Below are 17,540 nucleotides of genomic sequence, written 5' to 3'. Positions count from 1 at the left end.
AAGGATTTGAGATCCCTTTGGGCAGTGAAAGGAGCATGGGTAACCAGACAGACCAGGGAGATCAGGAGATGAGGGGAGAAAAGAGGCTCTGTCGGTTGAGGGTCTGACTTGGCTCAGGTCATGACTTCACGGTTCATGAGTTCGAGCCTCGCATCGGGCTGGCTGCTGTCAGCACATTTTAGATCCTCTGCCCTCTCTCTCTTTCTGCCCCTCCCTCACTTGCGCTCTCTCTCTCAAAAATAAGTAAAACATTATTTTTTTAAAAAAAGAGGTTCAGAGGAGGCTGGGGTGCAGACAGTGGCTGGTGCCTGTTTGCCAGGACCCAGGGTGGCAGCGGGATCCCGGAGGCCAGTGGCTCATGCCCCCCGGTGGTTTGGTAACAGGTAGATTTTGTTGTCCATACATCTTCCCACACCCTTTCCCATTCACTAGGGTTTCTCGAAATTTGTTCCCATTTTGGGGGGAGGACAGGGAGAAAGAGAGTGGAGGAGAAACAGAACCAGAAGCAACAAAGAAGAGGTAAAGGGTGGTTCTCGGTTCCCTTTCCTGCTCCCGGGTAATGAGGGAGGTGGGGCAGGTGTGAAGAATCCTGATTGGGGAGCTTCAAATTGTAACCCCAGGACTTTTGGTCTGCTGTTGTTTTAGTAAATGGTCCTTTGACTATCACATCTACAGTCTGGCAAGAAGACCATCTACAGTCTCCATGTAATTACCTAGCATGTGCATGTATTTTTATCATCTGTCCATGAAGTCTTGTTTTCTTCTTATAAAGCTTGTGCTTTGTTATAGAAAAGTTAGCAAATATTAAAAATAAAATTTAACTAGAGGGAAATTAAAGCAACCTGCAATTATGCCCACCCAGAAACAGCCACTGTAAATGGTTGTCTGGGCATGGTACTGTTGCTTTTGTGCTAAGTGTTGGAATGTTCCGGAACAGGTATTATGATTTAGATTATCCTGTGTCACTTCTCTCTCCTGGGGTCGTTTCGGCCAACCTCAGGACCCCTCTGGCATCCTCTCCAAGGTGACTGCCCCAACTCTCCCCTGCCTTCAGCGTCAGGTCTGTGTTTCCTTCTGTGTGCAAATACACAAAGTCCACATGTGCCCAAGCACCTCACACTCAGGATGTTGCACACCACACTCGCCAGAGCTGCCTTCCTCCGGTGTCCCCTCATCTGCCACCATCAGCCATCCCTGTCAGAATCAGTTCACGGACTCCCGCCACCCCTGCTGAAGGTGCAGCCTTCCTCTTGTCGGAACCAATGCTTTGCTCCAACCCTAGTCCAGGTCTTAATTCTGCCCCTTACCAGTTTCTGCTGAGGGGCTGGCTCTTCCTCACGGGCCCTTCCTCAGAGCATCCCCCATGCTGTTGGCTGTTCCTCAGAGCACAGGCCCTGGCACCTGATGACCTGACTCCAGTCCGGCCTCTGTCAAGTTATTTGGTAGTGCTGTGTTGGGTTCCCTCCACCCTAAACAGGGGCTGATAATATTCCCTGCTGCAGATCTGGTGAGAGGATTACAAAAGTTAGAACATCCAGAACGTCAGCAGTTCCTGGCACATTAGAAGTACACACTGCCAGTTAGATATTATTAGCCGGCTGGCAACTTCACGTGTGTGTCCTAACGCTAATTTAAATCCATGCCTCCTCTGGCCTCTGTTCATCCTTCCCTCTTCTGAATTCCCAGTAGTCTTTCCCCGGGACCTCTTCCAAGGAGCTTAGCGATTTTTACCTACCCTTAGCAATTTCTAGACTACCATTTATTGTAGAAATATACTTGCTACCTGGTATTACAAACTGAGTATTTTGTCATAATTATTTATTCTTATTTCCATCGCCCGCTGCAGTCTATAAACACCGAACGGGAGAACCTCTGTCTGATTATTTGTGGGCCCTCCCACCCCTCTCATTCCATAGCTTACATGTAGTAAACTTTTTTTTTTGGTAATAATTTCACTAAGACATAATTCATATATGATACAATTCAGCCATTTAAGGTGTACATTTAAGGTCAGTGGTTTCTAGTATATTCCTGGAATTGTGCAATCATCACCACAACCAATGTTAGAGCATTTTTATCAGCCCAAAAAGAAGCCCTGTGCCCGTGAGCTGGCACCTCGACTCAACCCCTCCAGCCCAAGGCAACCACTGTTCTCCTTACTGTCTCTAAGCATTTGCCTCTCCTGGATATTGCGTACAAGTGGAATCATATACTACATGATCTGTGACTGGCTTCTCTCACCGAGCGTAACATTTGCAAGGTTCATGCACATCGCAGCATGTGTCAGTGCTTCCTCTTTATGGCCGAATAATATTCCACAGTGTTCACATGCTGCATTCTGCTGTCGATCCATCCGTTATGGACACGTGGGTTGGTTCCGGTTTGGGGCTATTATAAATATTGCTGCTCTGAATATTTGTGTACAGGGTTTTGTGTGGACATGTTTTTATTTCCCACCCATAGATGCCTAGGATTAGAATTACTGGCTCACATGGTAACTCTATGTTTAACTTTCTGAAAAAGTGTCACACTGCTTTCCAAGGTAGCTACACCATTTATTTTATTTCCACCAGCATCGTATCTAGTTTGCCTACATCCTGAATGTGGAAGACTTTTAATATGGAAAGAATGGAAAGGATAGTTCTTTAAGCTTGATTTTGTAGTTCAGTAGGCACTAAAAAAAGTACTTTTCTTCTAACACTTGAATTAACAGCATTTCTGTTAGAAAGATGCCCTTCATCCTCAAGGGATATCCGCATCGCACTGGGAAGACACGTTAGGAAGGAAGACGGCAAGAAGATTAATCTGCATTCAAATAAAAATACAGAGCTTGAGGATTTTTTTCCTAGTATTGTCATTACACCAATAGTGATTTCTTAAGAAATGCAAATGTGTATTGTTTGCCAAGAATAAGGCACTGTTATCTAAAGGTGGAGACAAAGTATAGGCTTCTGTACAAAAAGTGAGATTTTTCAGAGCAAAAAGAATTGGAGTGGGGCCAAGTGACTTAGGAAAAAAAAAATCTATTGAAGTAAGATGAGAGCCAGCAAACCAGGGGGGACACATGGAGTCTGGGCGGCTTTGCAGGGAGGCTGATGGGGGTGCAATTGGAGGGACCTGGGAGAGGGGCTCTTGGCCTCTCAGGTACTGCAGATGACAGGTGCTGAATCTAACCTCTATGCTCTGAAGTCTGTCAGCCTCCTTGGCCAGTGCCTTTACCGCACCACCACACTTCCTGGCTACGTTTGTTTTCTTCACCTACCTTGTTTGACTGCAACACTTAAAGCACATTAACCACCCTGTGATTTTAGTTTAAGTAAAATCAATTTCAGTAGTTCATCAAAGACGCTTGGTTAAGCAACTTACTTTTAAATTTAGTCATAAGGCAATGTCATATAATGTAATGTGCCAAGGAAAATACGAGTTGAGGCAGATCACGTGGGGCCTCGTAGACCATGTTGAGAAGACTCAACTTCAGTCCAGAGGTGGTTAAAAGCATTTGGTTTTAACCTTTGGAGTCAAGTTGTCACATTTGTGCTGTGGAACGTGCTTCCAGTTGCACCAAGGAGTCTGTGGAGGGGGTGGGATATAAAGATCAAGCTGAAGGAGGAGAAGAGGCTGGACCAGGACCAGGGGGATGGATTAGAGGGGACAGTCGGGAGTTAAGGAAAGACGAAGGGTCCCCAGTTGGTTGTGGGGAATGTAGGCGAAGCAGGCATCACGTGAGTCTCCAGGATTCTGTGTGGAGCACGAGGCAGTTGGAGATCCAGTTCACTGAGACTGATGCTAATGCATTGGGATTTTCACAGTGATGAATACAGTCTTCTTGAGAAGAAAAAGTTTTGAGTCTTCTCCATTTTTCCATTTCGGTTTTTCCTTGCAATCCTCACTCTGTTTTGTTTGGGCCACAGCCATTTTCTTCTCACCAGACATGGCATTCTTTTTATGGAAGCAAGTCCAGCAAGTTTAGCACTTCAAACTTTAATTTATGGAAAGTCTATTCATGTCCCTCTGGGTCTTTTAAACAGGCAGCAGCGTTGTGCAATTTCGTGGACCCACAAGTGCTTGCAAACGCACAGCGTTCAAGGAGATAAGTGACTCGGCTGAAAAATTGATGGCTAACCGTTGAAACCCTCTTGTGATTCCAGGCTGCCCTGGCAGGAGGCACCACCATGATCATTGATTTTGCCATTCCTCAGAAGGGCAGTTCCCTCATCAAGGCCTTTGAGACCTGGCGAAGCTGGGCTGATCCCAAAGTCTGCTGTGACTACAGTCTTCACGTGGCAGTAACATGGTGGAGTGACCAGGTGAACCAATGAGGGTCCATTTCTTCCATGTAGTCCCCTAATCCTTGCTCCGTACAAGATCAAGAAACTGGTAGTGGCAGGGGCGCCTGAGACTCTCTCTGTCTCTCTCTCTCTCTCAAAATAAATAAATAAACATTTAAAAAAAGAAGGAAAGAAAGAAACAGGGGCGCCTTCATGGCTCAGTTGGTTAAGCGTTGGATTTTGCCTCAGGACATGATCTCAGGTTTCTTGGGTTCAAGTTCCGAGTCATGCTCTGTGCTGACAGTGTGGAGCCTGCTTGGGATTCGCTGTCTCCCTCACTCTCTGCTCCTTCCTTGCTCTCTCTCTCAAAAAATAAGCTAAAACATTTGTTTTAGTTATTAAAAAAAAGAAACAAACGTTACCACGTAAGAAATTGGTGATACCGGTTGCTTCCTGGATGACTGGAAGTCAGAATTAGAGGGGGTGCTTTTCCTTGCATATTCTTTTTACCTTTTGAATTTGGAGTCCTGTGAAGAGTTATCAATTTGAAAAACCAGAAAAAATGTTTAAAGCGTATAAAGATGATAGGATAAATCCTTTATAGTCATTCACAATAGCCTTTCATGATATGTAATCCATGAACTGTAACATTGTTAACTGTAATTTTTTAAAGTACTGAACTCAATTTTAACACCTCCAGGCTCTTTTAGGCAGTATTTTCCCACAGAATAGAACTTCAGTCAGAAATGTTTAATATCAGGGGAAAACCAGGGAAGGGACAGACCAGGAAGGTTATGAAGGTCACCTCCCAGCTGTATTCTAACCTGGGCCATTCCTGGTCTCTTCCACTAACATCAACACCAGGTCAGATCATTTCATAGCAGAGCTAAAGCCAGCCCTCCCTATCTGCTGATCATTTAGGCCATGGCAGAAATGACAACATAATTCAGATAGAAAAGATAGTTTTGAGAGATGTTAAAATATGTTTATTTCTCCTCATTAAAAACATGTATGCATACTTTGGAAGAAATTTTTACTTGAATTTCAATTGCCAACATGTTTTTTTAATCATTTTTAATGTTTTATTTATTTTTGAGAGAGATAGAGTATAAGTGGGGGAGGGGCAGAGAGGGAGACACAGAATCTGAAGCAGGCTCCAGGCTCTGGGCTGTCAGCCCGATGAGGTACTCGAACTCACGAACCGTGAGATCATGACTGGAGCTGAAGGCAGGTGTTTAACCAACTGAGCCACCCGGGAGCCCCTCAGTTGCCAACATGGACCTAATTCAGAAATCCTTTTACCAGGAAGGGCTCAGGAGGGTGACTTTATTTGAAGTTACCATGTAACTTATGTCCCCACTTCCCCCTAAAAGTTGGGCTTCAGGCACCAAATTAATATAAAACTAGTAATCAATCTTTAACAGATAGCTCAGCAAACATAATAGCAAGGTTTATAGTCCACAGCAAAAGTTAATTTTTCTCCAAGAACACCATTCTAAGTGATGAATCTAGTCTCTTTTGTGCTATTAGGGTCTTTTGGCTTTCCGCCTTTCTCCCTTCCTTCCTCTTTCTCTCCTTCTTTCCTTCCCCCCACTCTCATTTTTTTTTAAACATTTTATTTTCTTTTTTTCAATATTTATTTTTGAGAGAGACAGAGACAGAGACAGAGAGAGAATGCGTGTGTGAGTGGGGGGAGGGGGGTAGAGAGAGAGGGAGACAGAGAATCCCAAGCAGGCTCTGAGATGTCGGTACAGAGCTCAACTCAGGGCTCAAATCCATGAACTGTGATACCATGACCTGAGCTGAAGTCAGATGCTCAACCGACTGAGCCTTCCAGGCACCCCCCTCACCCCTGTTTTATAAGACAGAGTCAAGGTGAGGATGTTTGCCCTCAGCAGTGTTTCTCACACTTTAATATGCAAATGCTTACCTGGAGAAATTGTCTAACTACAGATTATGTTCAGTAAACATATTAGTTTGTTGGGGCTGCTGGGACAAAGAACCACACACTGAGCGGCTTAGAAATTCGCTGTCTCAGCCTCCTGGAGACAAGAAGCCTGAGATCAAGGTGTTGGAGGGCTGTTGCTTCCTTCTGGGGACTGTGAGGGAGAACCTGGCACATGCCTCTCCCTGGCTTCTCATGCTTCGCTGGTAATCTCGGCTGTTCCTTGATTTGTAGAAGCAGCACCCCAGCTTCTGCTCTCATCTTCACGCGGCGTTCTCCCTGTGTGCACGTCTGTGTTCACGTTTCCCCCTTTTATGAAGACACCAACATACTGGATTAGGCCCACCCAAATGGCCTCGTCTCCACTGATTAGATTGGCAGTGCCCCTGTTTCCAGAAGGTCACCTTTTGAAGTACTGGGGGAAGGACTTAAACAACATGTGAACTTTAAGGGGGTGCACAAGTCAACCCATAGCAGCAGGTCTGGGGCAAGCCTGAGAATCTGCATTTCCAGCAAACTCCCAGCCGATGCCAGTGTGGCTGGTTTACGTACCACATTGTTGGAACGGCAAGGCTAAGGTATGGCGCCTGCATATGGAAGTCCACGTGTGCATATGCGAAATGTTTAAGGCATTTTTTTTCTGACCGTGAAAATAATAGACTCACAGTAGAAAGTTTGACACTGTAGAAAAGTAAAACAAAAACAAAACAAACAAACCCGAGGCACTTTATATCATGCTCTGCCCCTTGCTGTTGTTCCTTAACATATCTTAGAGCTCATTCCATCACTTCAGTGATGACCATGTCAGCATTTCAGTGTTATTTCCAGTTCTTCATGGGGCTGAAATTCTAGTGGGGGAAGGCGTTAACCAGTAAATACATAATGTGCCGGACCATAAAGCACCATAGAGAAAAGTAAGAAAGACCAGTAAGGAAATAAAGAACAATGGGAGTGAGTAATTTAATATGTAATAGAGTCATTTATAAACTTTGCTGATTCAATAGAAAAAATTGCATTGTTTTATTTTGCACTTTTTAAAAATTTTTTAAAAATGTTTATTTATTTTTGAGACAGAGAGAGACAGAGCATGAACAGAGGAGGGTCAGAGAGAGAGGGAGACACAGAATCAGAAGCAGGCTCCAGGCTCTGAGCTGTCAGCACAGAGCCCGACGCGGGGCTCGAACTCACGGACCGCGAGATCATGACCTGAGCCAAAGTCGGACGCTTAACCGACTGAGCCACCCAGGCTCCCCTATTTTGCACTTTTTAATCAGCAGAAAGGTTAACATTTTTTCATGTTTTTAGTCATTCGTGTTTACTGTTTGAATTGTTGGTAATATTTTTTACCTGGACCGTTAGAGCTTCTCTTAAGTTGATGGATAACAACTAAGAACAATAATCCTATGCCTAGAACGTGTTTTGGCATGTGTGTGTGTGCGTGCATGTGTGTGTGAACATACAGAAATTCAAACAATTTTACCGGCTCAAATCCACCAATTTTTTCTTTGACGTTATTAGTTTTTATCGCGACTCCAACTGGACCCGCACGGCGGTTACTAAGCTTGTTTTGATCTTGTCTTTTACCTTTGGCACCCCTGAAGGCTCCTGAGGATTCCGACCGGTCCAGAGTCTCTCACCTCCTAGCAGCTGCCTGTGGCTCAGTGCACGTCTACCTGCTCCTTCTGAGAGCCCATCCTGTGGGTTTCAGATCTGAGCCCAAAGCTTTACCTTACGTGAGCTTCGATTCCTCCTGGAGACATGATTGCTTCTGTTACTGCCAAGTGGCTTTGTTTTCATTTTCTAAAATAATTTCCTCCCATCAGGAGATAGATGCTGAGAATTTTACATACAAGTAAAGACGTGCAGTACTTTGGGAAAACTATGAACTCTCTCCTGATTTAAAAGTATCATACCAGTAATAGTCATCAGATGAAGTGAGTTCTCACCTGTGGGGAGAGTTCAAGGCCTTAACTGCATTTTTTTTCTGGAATTAGACTGTTGTCCCTACTTTACTTAATTCTCTTCTGAATGCAGCATTTTGAACGTGGAAGAGAACGTTGAAATAAATTTGAAATTTATTATTATTAATAAATAATAACAAAACAATAATTTATAAATAATAAAATAATAAAAAATAAAATAAATTTAATTTAATTTAAATAATTTAAATAAAATTAAAAATAAAATAAAATAAAATAATAATAATAAATATTATTATTTAAAGTGTGACATTGTATGGGGCGCCTGGGTGGCTCAGTCAGTTGAGTGTCCGACTTCGGCTCAGGTCATGATCTCACGGTTTGTCAATTCGAGCCCCACATCGGGCTCTGCGCTGACAGCTCAGAGGCTGGAGTCTGCTTCGGATTCTGTGTCCCTCTCTCGCTGTGCCTCTCCCTCACTCATGCCCTGTCTCTTTCTCTTAAGAATAAATAAAACATTTTAAAAAATAGTAATAAAGTGTGACTGTGTGTGTGTGTGTGTGTGTTTGGCTACTGCTCCCCTTTAGGTTAAAGAAGAAATGAAAATCCTTACCCAAGACAAAGGTGTGAACTCTTTCAAGATGTTTATGGCCTATAAAGACCTGTACATGGTGAGGGACGAGGAGCTGTATGCCGCCTTCTCTCAGTGCAAGGAGATCGGAGCAATTGCTCAAGTCCACGCGGAAAACGGAGACCTGATTGCGGAGGTAAGCATCCCAGAGCTTCGCCACAAATGAGAACGGCCACGACTGAAGCTGAAGACAATGGGACCCAAGTAGGTGAACTCATTCGGTGCACTGGAAGAATGGAGATCCAGAAACTAATGTTCTGTGGCTTGGAAACCCTTGACTCAGTTTACTTAACTCCATGCTCTGACTTTTACTCAGGTGGTATATGAAGGGAATGAAGATTTCCCTTTTTCAACTCAGTTATCAGACCCCAAACATGTTTCTCAAACAAACAATTGTCTTTGTGTGTCCTAGCACTTTCTTTTTTTTTTTTTTCTTCTTTTTTTGAAGTAGCTCCTCCTGCTGGTTCAGAATGCCAAAGTGTGGACATCAGCGGATCTGATGACTTAAGCAGTGTGTTAAGTGCTGTTTAAAGCCCCACTCTTTTCAGAAACTGGGTATTAAAATGTGCTCTGGAGGAATCTAGATGTTATTTATTTCTTCTGTGAGTTCCATTCTTAATGCCCGAAGGGACACCATCTGCAGGATTTTAAGAGCTGTCTCTTACCCTTCATATTAGCTGATTTTTTTTCCGCTCCTAGGCTCGGTTCCCATTTAAGTCGGTGAGAGTGAGGCTGGGTGGCCGTGAGGCAGTCAGGGATCATGAGAAACGGGCATGAGCCGTAAACTCAATTAGACCAGAGTTTAAATGGTACTCTTCTGCTTCCTCAGTGTGACACCTGGCCAGTCATTTTACCATTTACCAACAGTCACAGTGTTGATTTCCTGCCTTTTTTGTAAGGAAGAAGTAATATTTTGGAGAGGGCAAATGACGGTCCAGTATCATTTGGTAGTGGAACAGAGGGCAGTGAGGACTATGATTCAGCAAAAAGCACAACTAATTGCAATAATGTGACATAAGACACTTTAATAATATTGGGGGTTAGAATGTTTGGTTTTATTTTATTTTATACTAAACCAGTCATAAGACTGGGACTAGAATTAGCCTCATTTCTTTTTTTAGCTTTTCAGTCAAAATAATGTAATTGTGAAATGTGTGTATGAAAAACTAACATATACTCTCAGAGTGTTAAAATTATATTTCCCAAATATACACACCACACACACACACACACACACACACACACACACCTCTCTTCCTAACAGGTCTGAAAGCCTGGCTGTGTACTTAATTTGCAATAAGATAATGGTAGCTGTCATTAGTAAACCTTCCTTGCACATGTGTCTGTCTCTGCTGTCTCTCTAGGGAGCAAAGAAGATGCTGGCATTGGGGATAACAGGCCCTGAGGGCCATGAGCTGTGCCGCCCGGAAGCAGTGGAGGCAGAGGCCACACTGAGAGCCATCACCATAGCCAGCGCTGTGAACTGCCCTCTCTACATCGTGCACGTGATGAGCAAATCTGCAGCAAAGGTGATAGCCGATGCAAGGAGAGACGGTAATTCCCGAGCGAGACCCTCACTTGTAACTCAGTAGTAGCTGAAGAGGGACGTAGATCGACTGCAGCCCCTGCTTTGCTTATGAGAAGGTTGCAGGTGAATTTCCGCAGCTTTTCTTCCTCCCTTTTTATTAGCATCCTTTCTGTTTTCCTCCATCTCACACATGTCCACTTTTGCCCTTCTTTTTGTTCATCTTCATGACTGCTTCTCTGCCTTGGGTCATTTCTCTACCGTCCTTGGAGCCTCAAGACCTTTCCTTCAGCCGTAGGTCCCCCCTCTTTAATCTGCAGCCCACTTTTTAATCTGATGGCTGAATGCAGACTCTCCAGTTAACTTTAAAGAACCTTATCTGTCTCTGGGGCATCACCACTATCCCTCCTAGGACCTGAATCAGGACGGTGCCGGGTACAGAGTAGTTGCTCAGCAAATATCTTTAGAGTTGAGTTGATTTGTCTGATAGCACCTTGGGTGTTGTAGCTATTAAAGCAATTATCCAAATAGTGTTTGTATGACAATTATTTTACAACTTAATTTAATTTTTTAATTTTTTAAAGTTTATTTTGAGAGAGAGAGTGTGAGCAGGAGAGGGGCAGAGAGAGAGAGAGAGAGAGAGAGAAAGAATCCCAAGCACATTCCATACTAACAAAACAGAGGCCGATGCAGGGCTCAAGCTCACAAACCATGAGATCATGATCTGAGCCAAAATCAAGAGTCAGACACTTAACCAACTGAGCCACCCAGGCGCCCCTGTTCTAAGGTTTTAAAACCAAGTCCTTCCCCCTTCCATATAAAATAATAGACCTTCCTAAGATGTGCTAGTGGTTTTGCCATCTCACTTTTTTTTATTTTTATTTTTTTTAATAGTTTTTTTTTTTTAACGTTTATTTATTTTTGAGACAGAGAGAGACAGAGCATGAACGGGAGAGGGTCAGAGAGAGGGAGACACAGAATCTGAAACAGGCTCCAGGCTCTGAGCTGTCAGCACAGAGCCCGACGCGGGGCTCGAACTCATGGACCTCGAGATCATGACCTGAGCCGAAGTCGGCTGCTTAACCGACTGAGCCAACCAGGCGCCCCTCCATCTCACTTTTAAAAACCAGGAAATCAGAAATAGTCTTATAAATCCTCCTGGCTCTTTGTTGTTGTTTTTCTCAACACTGAAACCGACCGTATTTTTAAAATATGGATTGTGAGAATAGGTTTGACATGTCTTTAACTCTAAAATTAGTTTTGCCAAAATTGCTTCTTATCACATGAAGGTTCAATCAGGATTTTTGTGCAATGTAATCCATTGATGTCTTGTGTGAAGAGTAAACTCAGTTTCACACAGGCGCTCTTAATAGGGGCTACCAACCGTTTCTGGTTACCTCTCTCTGCTCGCCTTCCACAATAGAATTTCAGTATAAAAGAGCACAGCAGTTCAAAAAGAAAGCACTGCGGTTTTAAAGGTACAGTGCTAGTTTCTGCCACCAGGTGGCTCTGTTGCCAACTCTATGGAATTGGTTGTTCTGTAATTTGCTTTGTAAATCATGTACCCTGTCCTTCCTGTCAGTCAGGTCCATAATGTCAGAATATGATTTAAAAAATAGCAAAGTCAGTGGAAATTGTCAATCTTAATCCACTATCAAGCTGCAATTTTGAGGGTTCTGTCAGGAAACAGTTTCTTGATCTAAGGGATACATTTTGTACTGGGATAGAATTCCCTTAGGCACAGAGTAAAAGTCTAGAAAATGTTTTGGAATAAATCACAGGCAGAAAACTATTAAACTTAACTGTGGGCATTTTCATTTTATTGTAAATTTTAAATTGAATTTTATTTTTTGAATATGTAAAACATTTACATGGTCCAAAAGTCAAAATTATAAATTTAAAAAAAGTATTCTCAGAGAAGTCCTGCTTCCTTCCCTAGCACCTTCATCCTATATCCCCATTAGTAATTATTTTTATTATTTTTTTCCCGACCTACCTCTAACGTGTTTCTCTTTATTAAAAAAATATATGCATATTCTTATTTTTCTTTTCTTTCCTACTTGAGAGGTAAAATAGTATACCTCGTGTTCTGTATTTTGCTTTTTTTCCCTGCTTGAAAATAGGTCCTAAAGGTCAGCTCACCTTAGGTATGGAGAGTTTCATCATTCTTTCCTACAGGTGCAGAGTATGTCGCTGTATCTGCTCAACTACTCCCCTACTGATGGATACGTGAGCTGTTGTCAGTCTTTAGCTCTTTCGTATGAAACCACAGTGGTGGACTTATGCATGTGCTATTTTATATGTGGACGGTATATTAGTTTTCTGTTGCTGCCATAAAAGATTGTCACAAGCTTCATAGTTTAAGACAACACGAATGTGTTCTCTTACAGTTCTGGAGGTCGGAAGTCTAACACACGTCTCACTGTGCCACAACCAAGCTGTCAGCCATGCTTACTCTTTCCCGGAGGCTTACTCTCTCCCGGAGCTCCCGGAGGCTCCCGGACTCTCCAGGGGGAGAATCCCTTTCCTTGCCTTTTCTAGCTTCCAGAGACCACCCACATTCCTTGGTTCATACTTCCCTTGCTCCACCTCCAAAGCTGCAGTGGTGGGTGGAGAACATTGCATCATTCTGCTCTCCTCGTCTGCCCCTCTCTTCTATTTCAAGGACCCTTGGATTACATTGAACCCACCCGTTTAATCCGGGATAAAGTCCTTATTTCAAAGTTCTTAATTTAATCACATCTGCAAAGTCCTTTCTGCAATGTAGGATAACATATTCACAGGTTTTAGGGATGAGGACACGGACATCTGTGGGACGCCACTAGTCTGTGCCACAGAAGAGAATCCTCAGAGTAGAGTCCTAAAAGTAAGACTCCTGGTTCAAAGGGTAAATGCTCAGACGTACTTTTTGGATACTGGTAAATCCCTTTCCAAAGGGGTTGTAAATGAGATATCTAAAATGTCAACCCAGATATTTTAGCTGGGTCAGACTTACTGTAGTAACACTTGTGAAAATCCTCTATTGCACCACTGTCAGAAGCAGCAAAAGTCCAGAATAAATTGGCATAAGAGGGTTCCCCCCCCCGGCATACGACCTCTCACATGTGATCAAGCAGGAACCCAGAGGGAGAAGGGAGTGGGTTGGACATAAATGATGCTAAACTGTTCACATGGTGACTGTATCAGTCAACCCAAGGGCAGGTTCCTGGGGAGTATAGAGCGACAAGCACTTTTGGACCACACTGACCTTTTATTCATTTATTATCTAACATAATTTCTGAACACAAAAGAACAATACACATCTATTCATTGTTATCATGTTTAAATAAGAAACAATTCAGCCTATAGATTTATGCTATGAACACTTCCTATCTGTAAATACCTTTGCCAGCCCATTCTATCACCAGGGCCTTACCATCAGAGTGTGGTCCCTAGAATGCAGCATCAGCATCCCCTGAAGCTCTTTAGAAATTCGGAGCCTTGGAGCCCATCCCAGACCCACTGAATCAGAATGTACACTTATAACTGCAACCCCAGGTGATTCATATGCATATTAAAGTTTGAGAATCACTGCTCCAGGAAGCACGAACGAGATCCAATTATTAATTCTTTATTGTAGTAGCCTAACAGTACAATGCTATTAAGTTGGATATTATTATTAAATTGCCAATTATCTACCCAGAAGAGAGCAACATGATGGTCATTGATGATATAACAACCAACATTACTTGTTGAGTGCTTAATATGTCCCTGGCACATATTTTGATGTCTTAAATCATTTCCTGTTTTGCTATATGTTTTGTCATTAATGCATTTTGATATATGCTATCTTTTTAAATTATCATAACAATGCTTGAGCTAAGTTTTATCACTTTTGTGACTGATAAAATTGAGGCTTGGAAAAGTTTGGTAAATTAAGCCCAGTATCACTTACTAGTAGGTGTTAAACCTGGAATTCAGGCCCACGTCCATCTGACCCCAAAGCCCCAATTTTTTCCCATTTTCTCCACTCTGTTCAAGAAGAAATTGATTTACAGAGTTTGGAAATGCAGATATCAGGTTCGTATTTAATTGGCTTTGGTGTTTGGCCTTCCATTGAAGTTTTTATTTAAAGCGTTATCATCAGTGTGTCATTTTTTATCATTATTAAAAGAGAAACCTGTAGTTGGATGGACGGCACCAAGATGGCAACATTCCTGATTTCGCTCCCCCTCACGAGAACAGCTAACATCTATTCAAAGATAAGACGCCACTGAGAGAATCCCAAACACAGGGCTGAGGCTGAAGCACCCCCTGCACCTCACAGACCAAGACAGACTGCGTTACAAGAGTAAGAAAAGAAAGGGCACCTGGGTGGCTCAGTCAGTTAAGCGTCTGACTTCGGCTCAGGTCGTGATCTCGCGGTCCGTGAGTTCAAGCCCCGTGTCGGGCTCTGTGCTGACAGCTCAGAGCCTGGAGCCTGTTTCAGATTCTGTGTCTCCCTCTCTCTGACCCTCCCCCGTTCATGCTCTGTCTCTCTCTCTGTCTCAAAAATAAATAAACGTTAAAAAAAAAAAAAAAAAAAAAAAAAAAACAAGAGTAAGAAAAGTGGCTACATGTTGACCGCATTGTGCCACTCCCAGGCCAGTGCAGTAGAGACAATGAGTAGAGGTCTCCCTGGGCCTCTGGTTCCTCCAGGGGGAAAAGAGGATTTCAGGGGACTCTGCAGGGCTTCACTGTTGGGAATCTGACTGTGGTAAAGAAGGGAAGGGCTGCAGCAGCCAGCACTCAGATCTTGACAGAGAATTCGTACCTGCAGTACCCAAGTAATAGTCCCAAACAGCAGCTTGACTCATCTGTACAACCAAGTTGGGGGCACACTCTGACTCTGACCACGGACCTCTGTGGGGTGCAGATCTGCCTGATTTAGATCTGTAAGCAAGGAGGTTTGCTGACCCTAGAGCCCAGTTCGCTCATGCCCAGGCAAGGAGCTGAGTCACAACTCCACCTGCTGAGGGACTGCCTTCCAACCCTGCCTGACGGGACAGGCTGGCAGCAGCTCCTGGAAGCTGTGTGGCCCAGCAGTGCTCAAGCCGAGAGGTAGACAGGTAGACCCGAGCCAGTACCACGCATGGAGGCTCCCCATGCTGTGCATAGGCAGGGGATTAATTCATAGCCAAGGCTGAGGGTAGCTCCTGGCCCCTTGCAACCAGAGAGCCTGTTTGGGAAATTGAGAATAGCTTCGAGTGGCCCCAACCTCTCCTGCGCAGGCAGTGGGGCTGTGACAGAACCCCACCCACTGTGGAGAGTGTCTTCTGGTCTCATCTGGCGAGAGGAATGGCGTAGAAAACACCTGGAAGCTGTGTGGTCCAGCAGCTCTCAGACCAAGAGAAGAGCAGACAGAAGCAATAGTTTGCCGAGCAAAGCCGATGAATGGCACTGTTTGGCCAGGGAATGTGGGGTGCAGTATGGCATGAGTTAAGGCAGCAAACAGAAAGCTTTACCAGTTTTAGGGCTACTTTGCCCCCTGTGCCTGGCCAAGGAATCTCATTTATAGCCCCACTTGTCACTGAATACAGTCTTTAGCCTGTCTAACCAGAAAGCTTAACCAGAGCACACAGGAAGGTGCTCTGCCCATTCAACAGCCTTACAGTGGCACTTGAACAGAGAGCACAGCCAGTGGCTTCCCCCACCTGCAGAGTAAAACCAGTAGCCTCACCTGACAGAGAATTCAGCGCACACCCAGGCTTGATTTGGACCCTCAGACAATGAGCTGTAATGGCCTCGAGTCCAGGCCTGCTGCCCTGCCAGGGCAGGGAAGCTAAGTCGTAGTTCCACTGGCTTCTGAATATAGTATCCTGACCATCTAGGAAGGCTGACCACAGATTTCAGGCCAACCACAGAGCCCATCCTACAGCCTCACTTGGGTAGAGAACCAAGCCAGCAGTCTTATCCAACCAACTGTCCTCAGCCAGTGGCACACCCCATCCCTGTCCCCAGAACCCAAACAGTTGCGTCAGCCAAAAATAGACCTTAATAGCTGGCCCCCACTGGCCCAGACTCATTACCAGCAGACACACTCAGAAACCCAAACTGAGCGGACTGGTGAATTGTCTCTGTCAAAGCAACCCTGTAAGGTCTGGAAGAGGACCCCAATTACTCTAATGTGCAGACTACCAACATAAGAAATCAAAGATCACAAAAAAATTGGGTAAATATGATACCATCAAAGGAAACTAATAAAGCTCCAACAATTGACCTTAACAAAAATGGAGACCTATGAAACGTCAGACAAAGAATTCAGAATAATCCTATTAAGGAAATTTAGTGAACTACAAGAAACAGACGGGCAACTAAATGAAATTAGGAAAACAGGGCATGAACAAAACATTTGATGAAGGCAATAGCAACCATCAAAAAACAAACAAAACCCAAAAATCTTAGAGTTAATAAAATAGAATAATTGAACTGAAGAGTTCAACAGGGAGTTTCAGAAGTAGACTCGACCAGGCAGAGGAAAGAATCAAGGGCTGGATGATAGAACCTGGGACATTACCCAGTGGGAAGACTAAAGAGGAAAAAAAGAATGAAAGAGTGAAGAAAGCCAACAGGCATTATGGAACACAGTGAAAGAATCAAAAACAACATTCACGTTATGGCCATTCCAGAAGGAGAAGAGAAAGAGGTGCCAAGTGCCCTTCCCACCCTGGGAAAAATGCTCACCATGACTTCCTCTACTTTGAGTTCAAGCTATAGTGGAGGCTCCCTCTACTTTTCTTCATAAAGCTATTGCCATCTCTCTGCTTTCTGTCTTCCTAAAATCTACCCAGACTTCTGGCCAGCCCCGGTCCCTCCTTCATTCTCAGAGCAGTTGTGGGTATGGGCCATCTCTTGTACAGCTTTGCCAGGGTTTGGGTGTGAACTGGGAAGAAAGATAGAAATGCACATTCGGTCCACCAACTTTAACTTGAAGCCTGAGGTTTCCCTTTGTTCATACCTTGATGTTTTCTTTTAACACTTGCGATAAAAAGCAAAACGCGGGTTACAGGAAAAAGAATAAGAATGTCATGGGCAAGCCATTGAAATTGGAGTTGCTTTTGACAGTTTGCAAGGAATTTAAATTTCATGCTTATTTCTAGTCTTAGTTCCTCTAAATTGAGTAACCAGAACTAGGTTAGTTCTCATCCTTCGTGTGAGAAACCACTTTTGCAAAAATGAGGTAAGGGAACCAGAAGGCTGTACCTAGAATGATATCCTTTTTTCTTTTAGAAGC

The 17,540-nt window shown here is 43.7% G+C and overlaps 1 protein-coding gene across 1 annotated transcript in view; it reads left to right on the top strand.

The window, feature by feature from the left end:
• The window catches only part of DPYS (dihydropyrimidinase), an 80,204-nt gene that overhangs the window by 10,585 nt on the left and 52,079 nt on the right, over positions 1 to 17,540 (top strand). Inside the window, exons 2-4 of the mRNA XM_042924310.1 lie at positions 4,149 to 4,307; positions 8,720 to 8,899; positions 10,128 to 10,317. Coding sequence (XP_042780244.1) covers positions 4,149 to 4,307; positions 8,720 to 8,899; positions 10,128 to 10,317 — 529 coding nt within the window. The remainder of the gene's footprint in view (positions 1 to 4,148; positions 4,308 to 8,719; positions 8,900 to 10,127; positions 10,318 to 17,540) is intronic.

The sequence above is a fragment of the Panthera leo genome, chromosome F2, assembly GCF_018350215.1.
Source record: "Panthera leo isolate Ple1 chromosome F2, P.leo_Ple1_pat1.1, whole genome shotgun sequence".
NCBI classification, from domain to species: Eukaryota; Metazoa; Chordata; class Mammalia; order Carnivora; family Felidae; genus Panthera; species Panthera leo.
The sequence above is the reverse complement of the archived record's forward strand: the minus strand, read 5'-3'. Positions and strand labels throughout refer to the sequence as shown.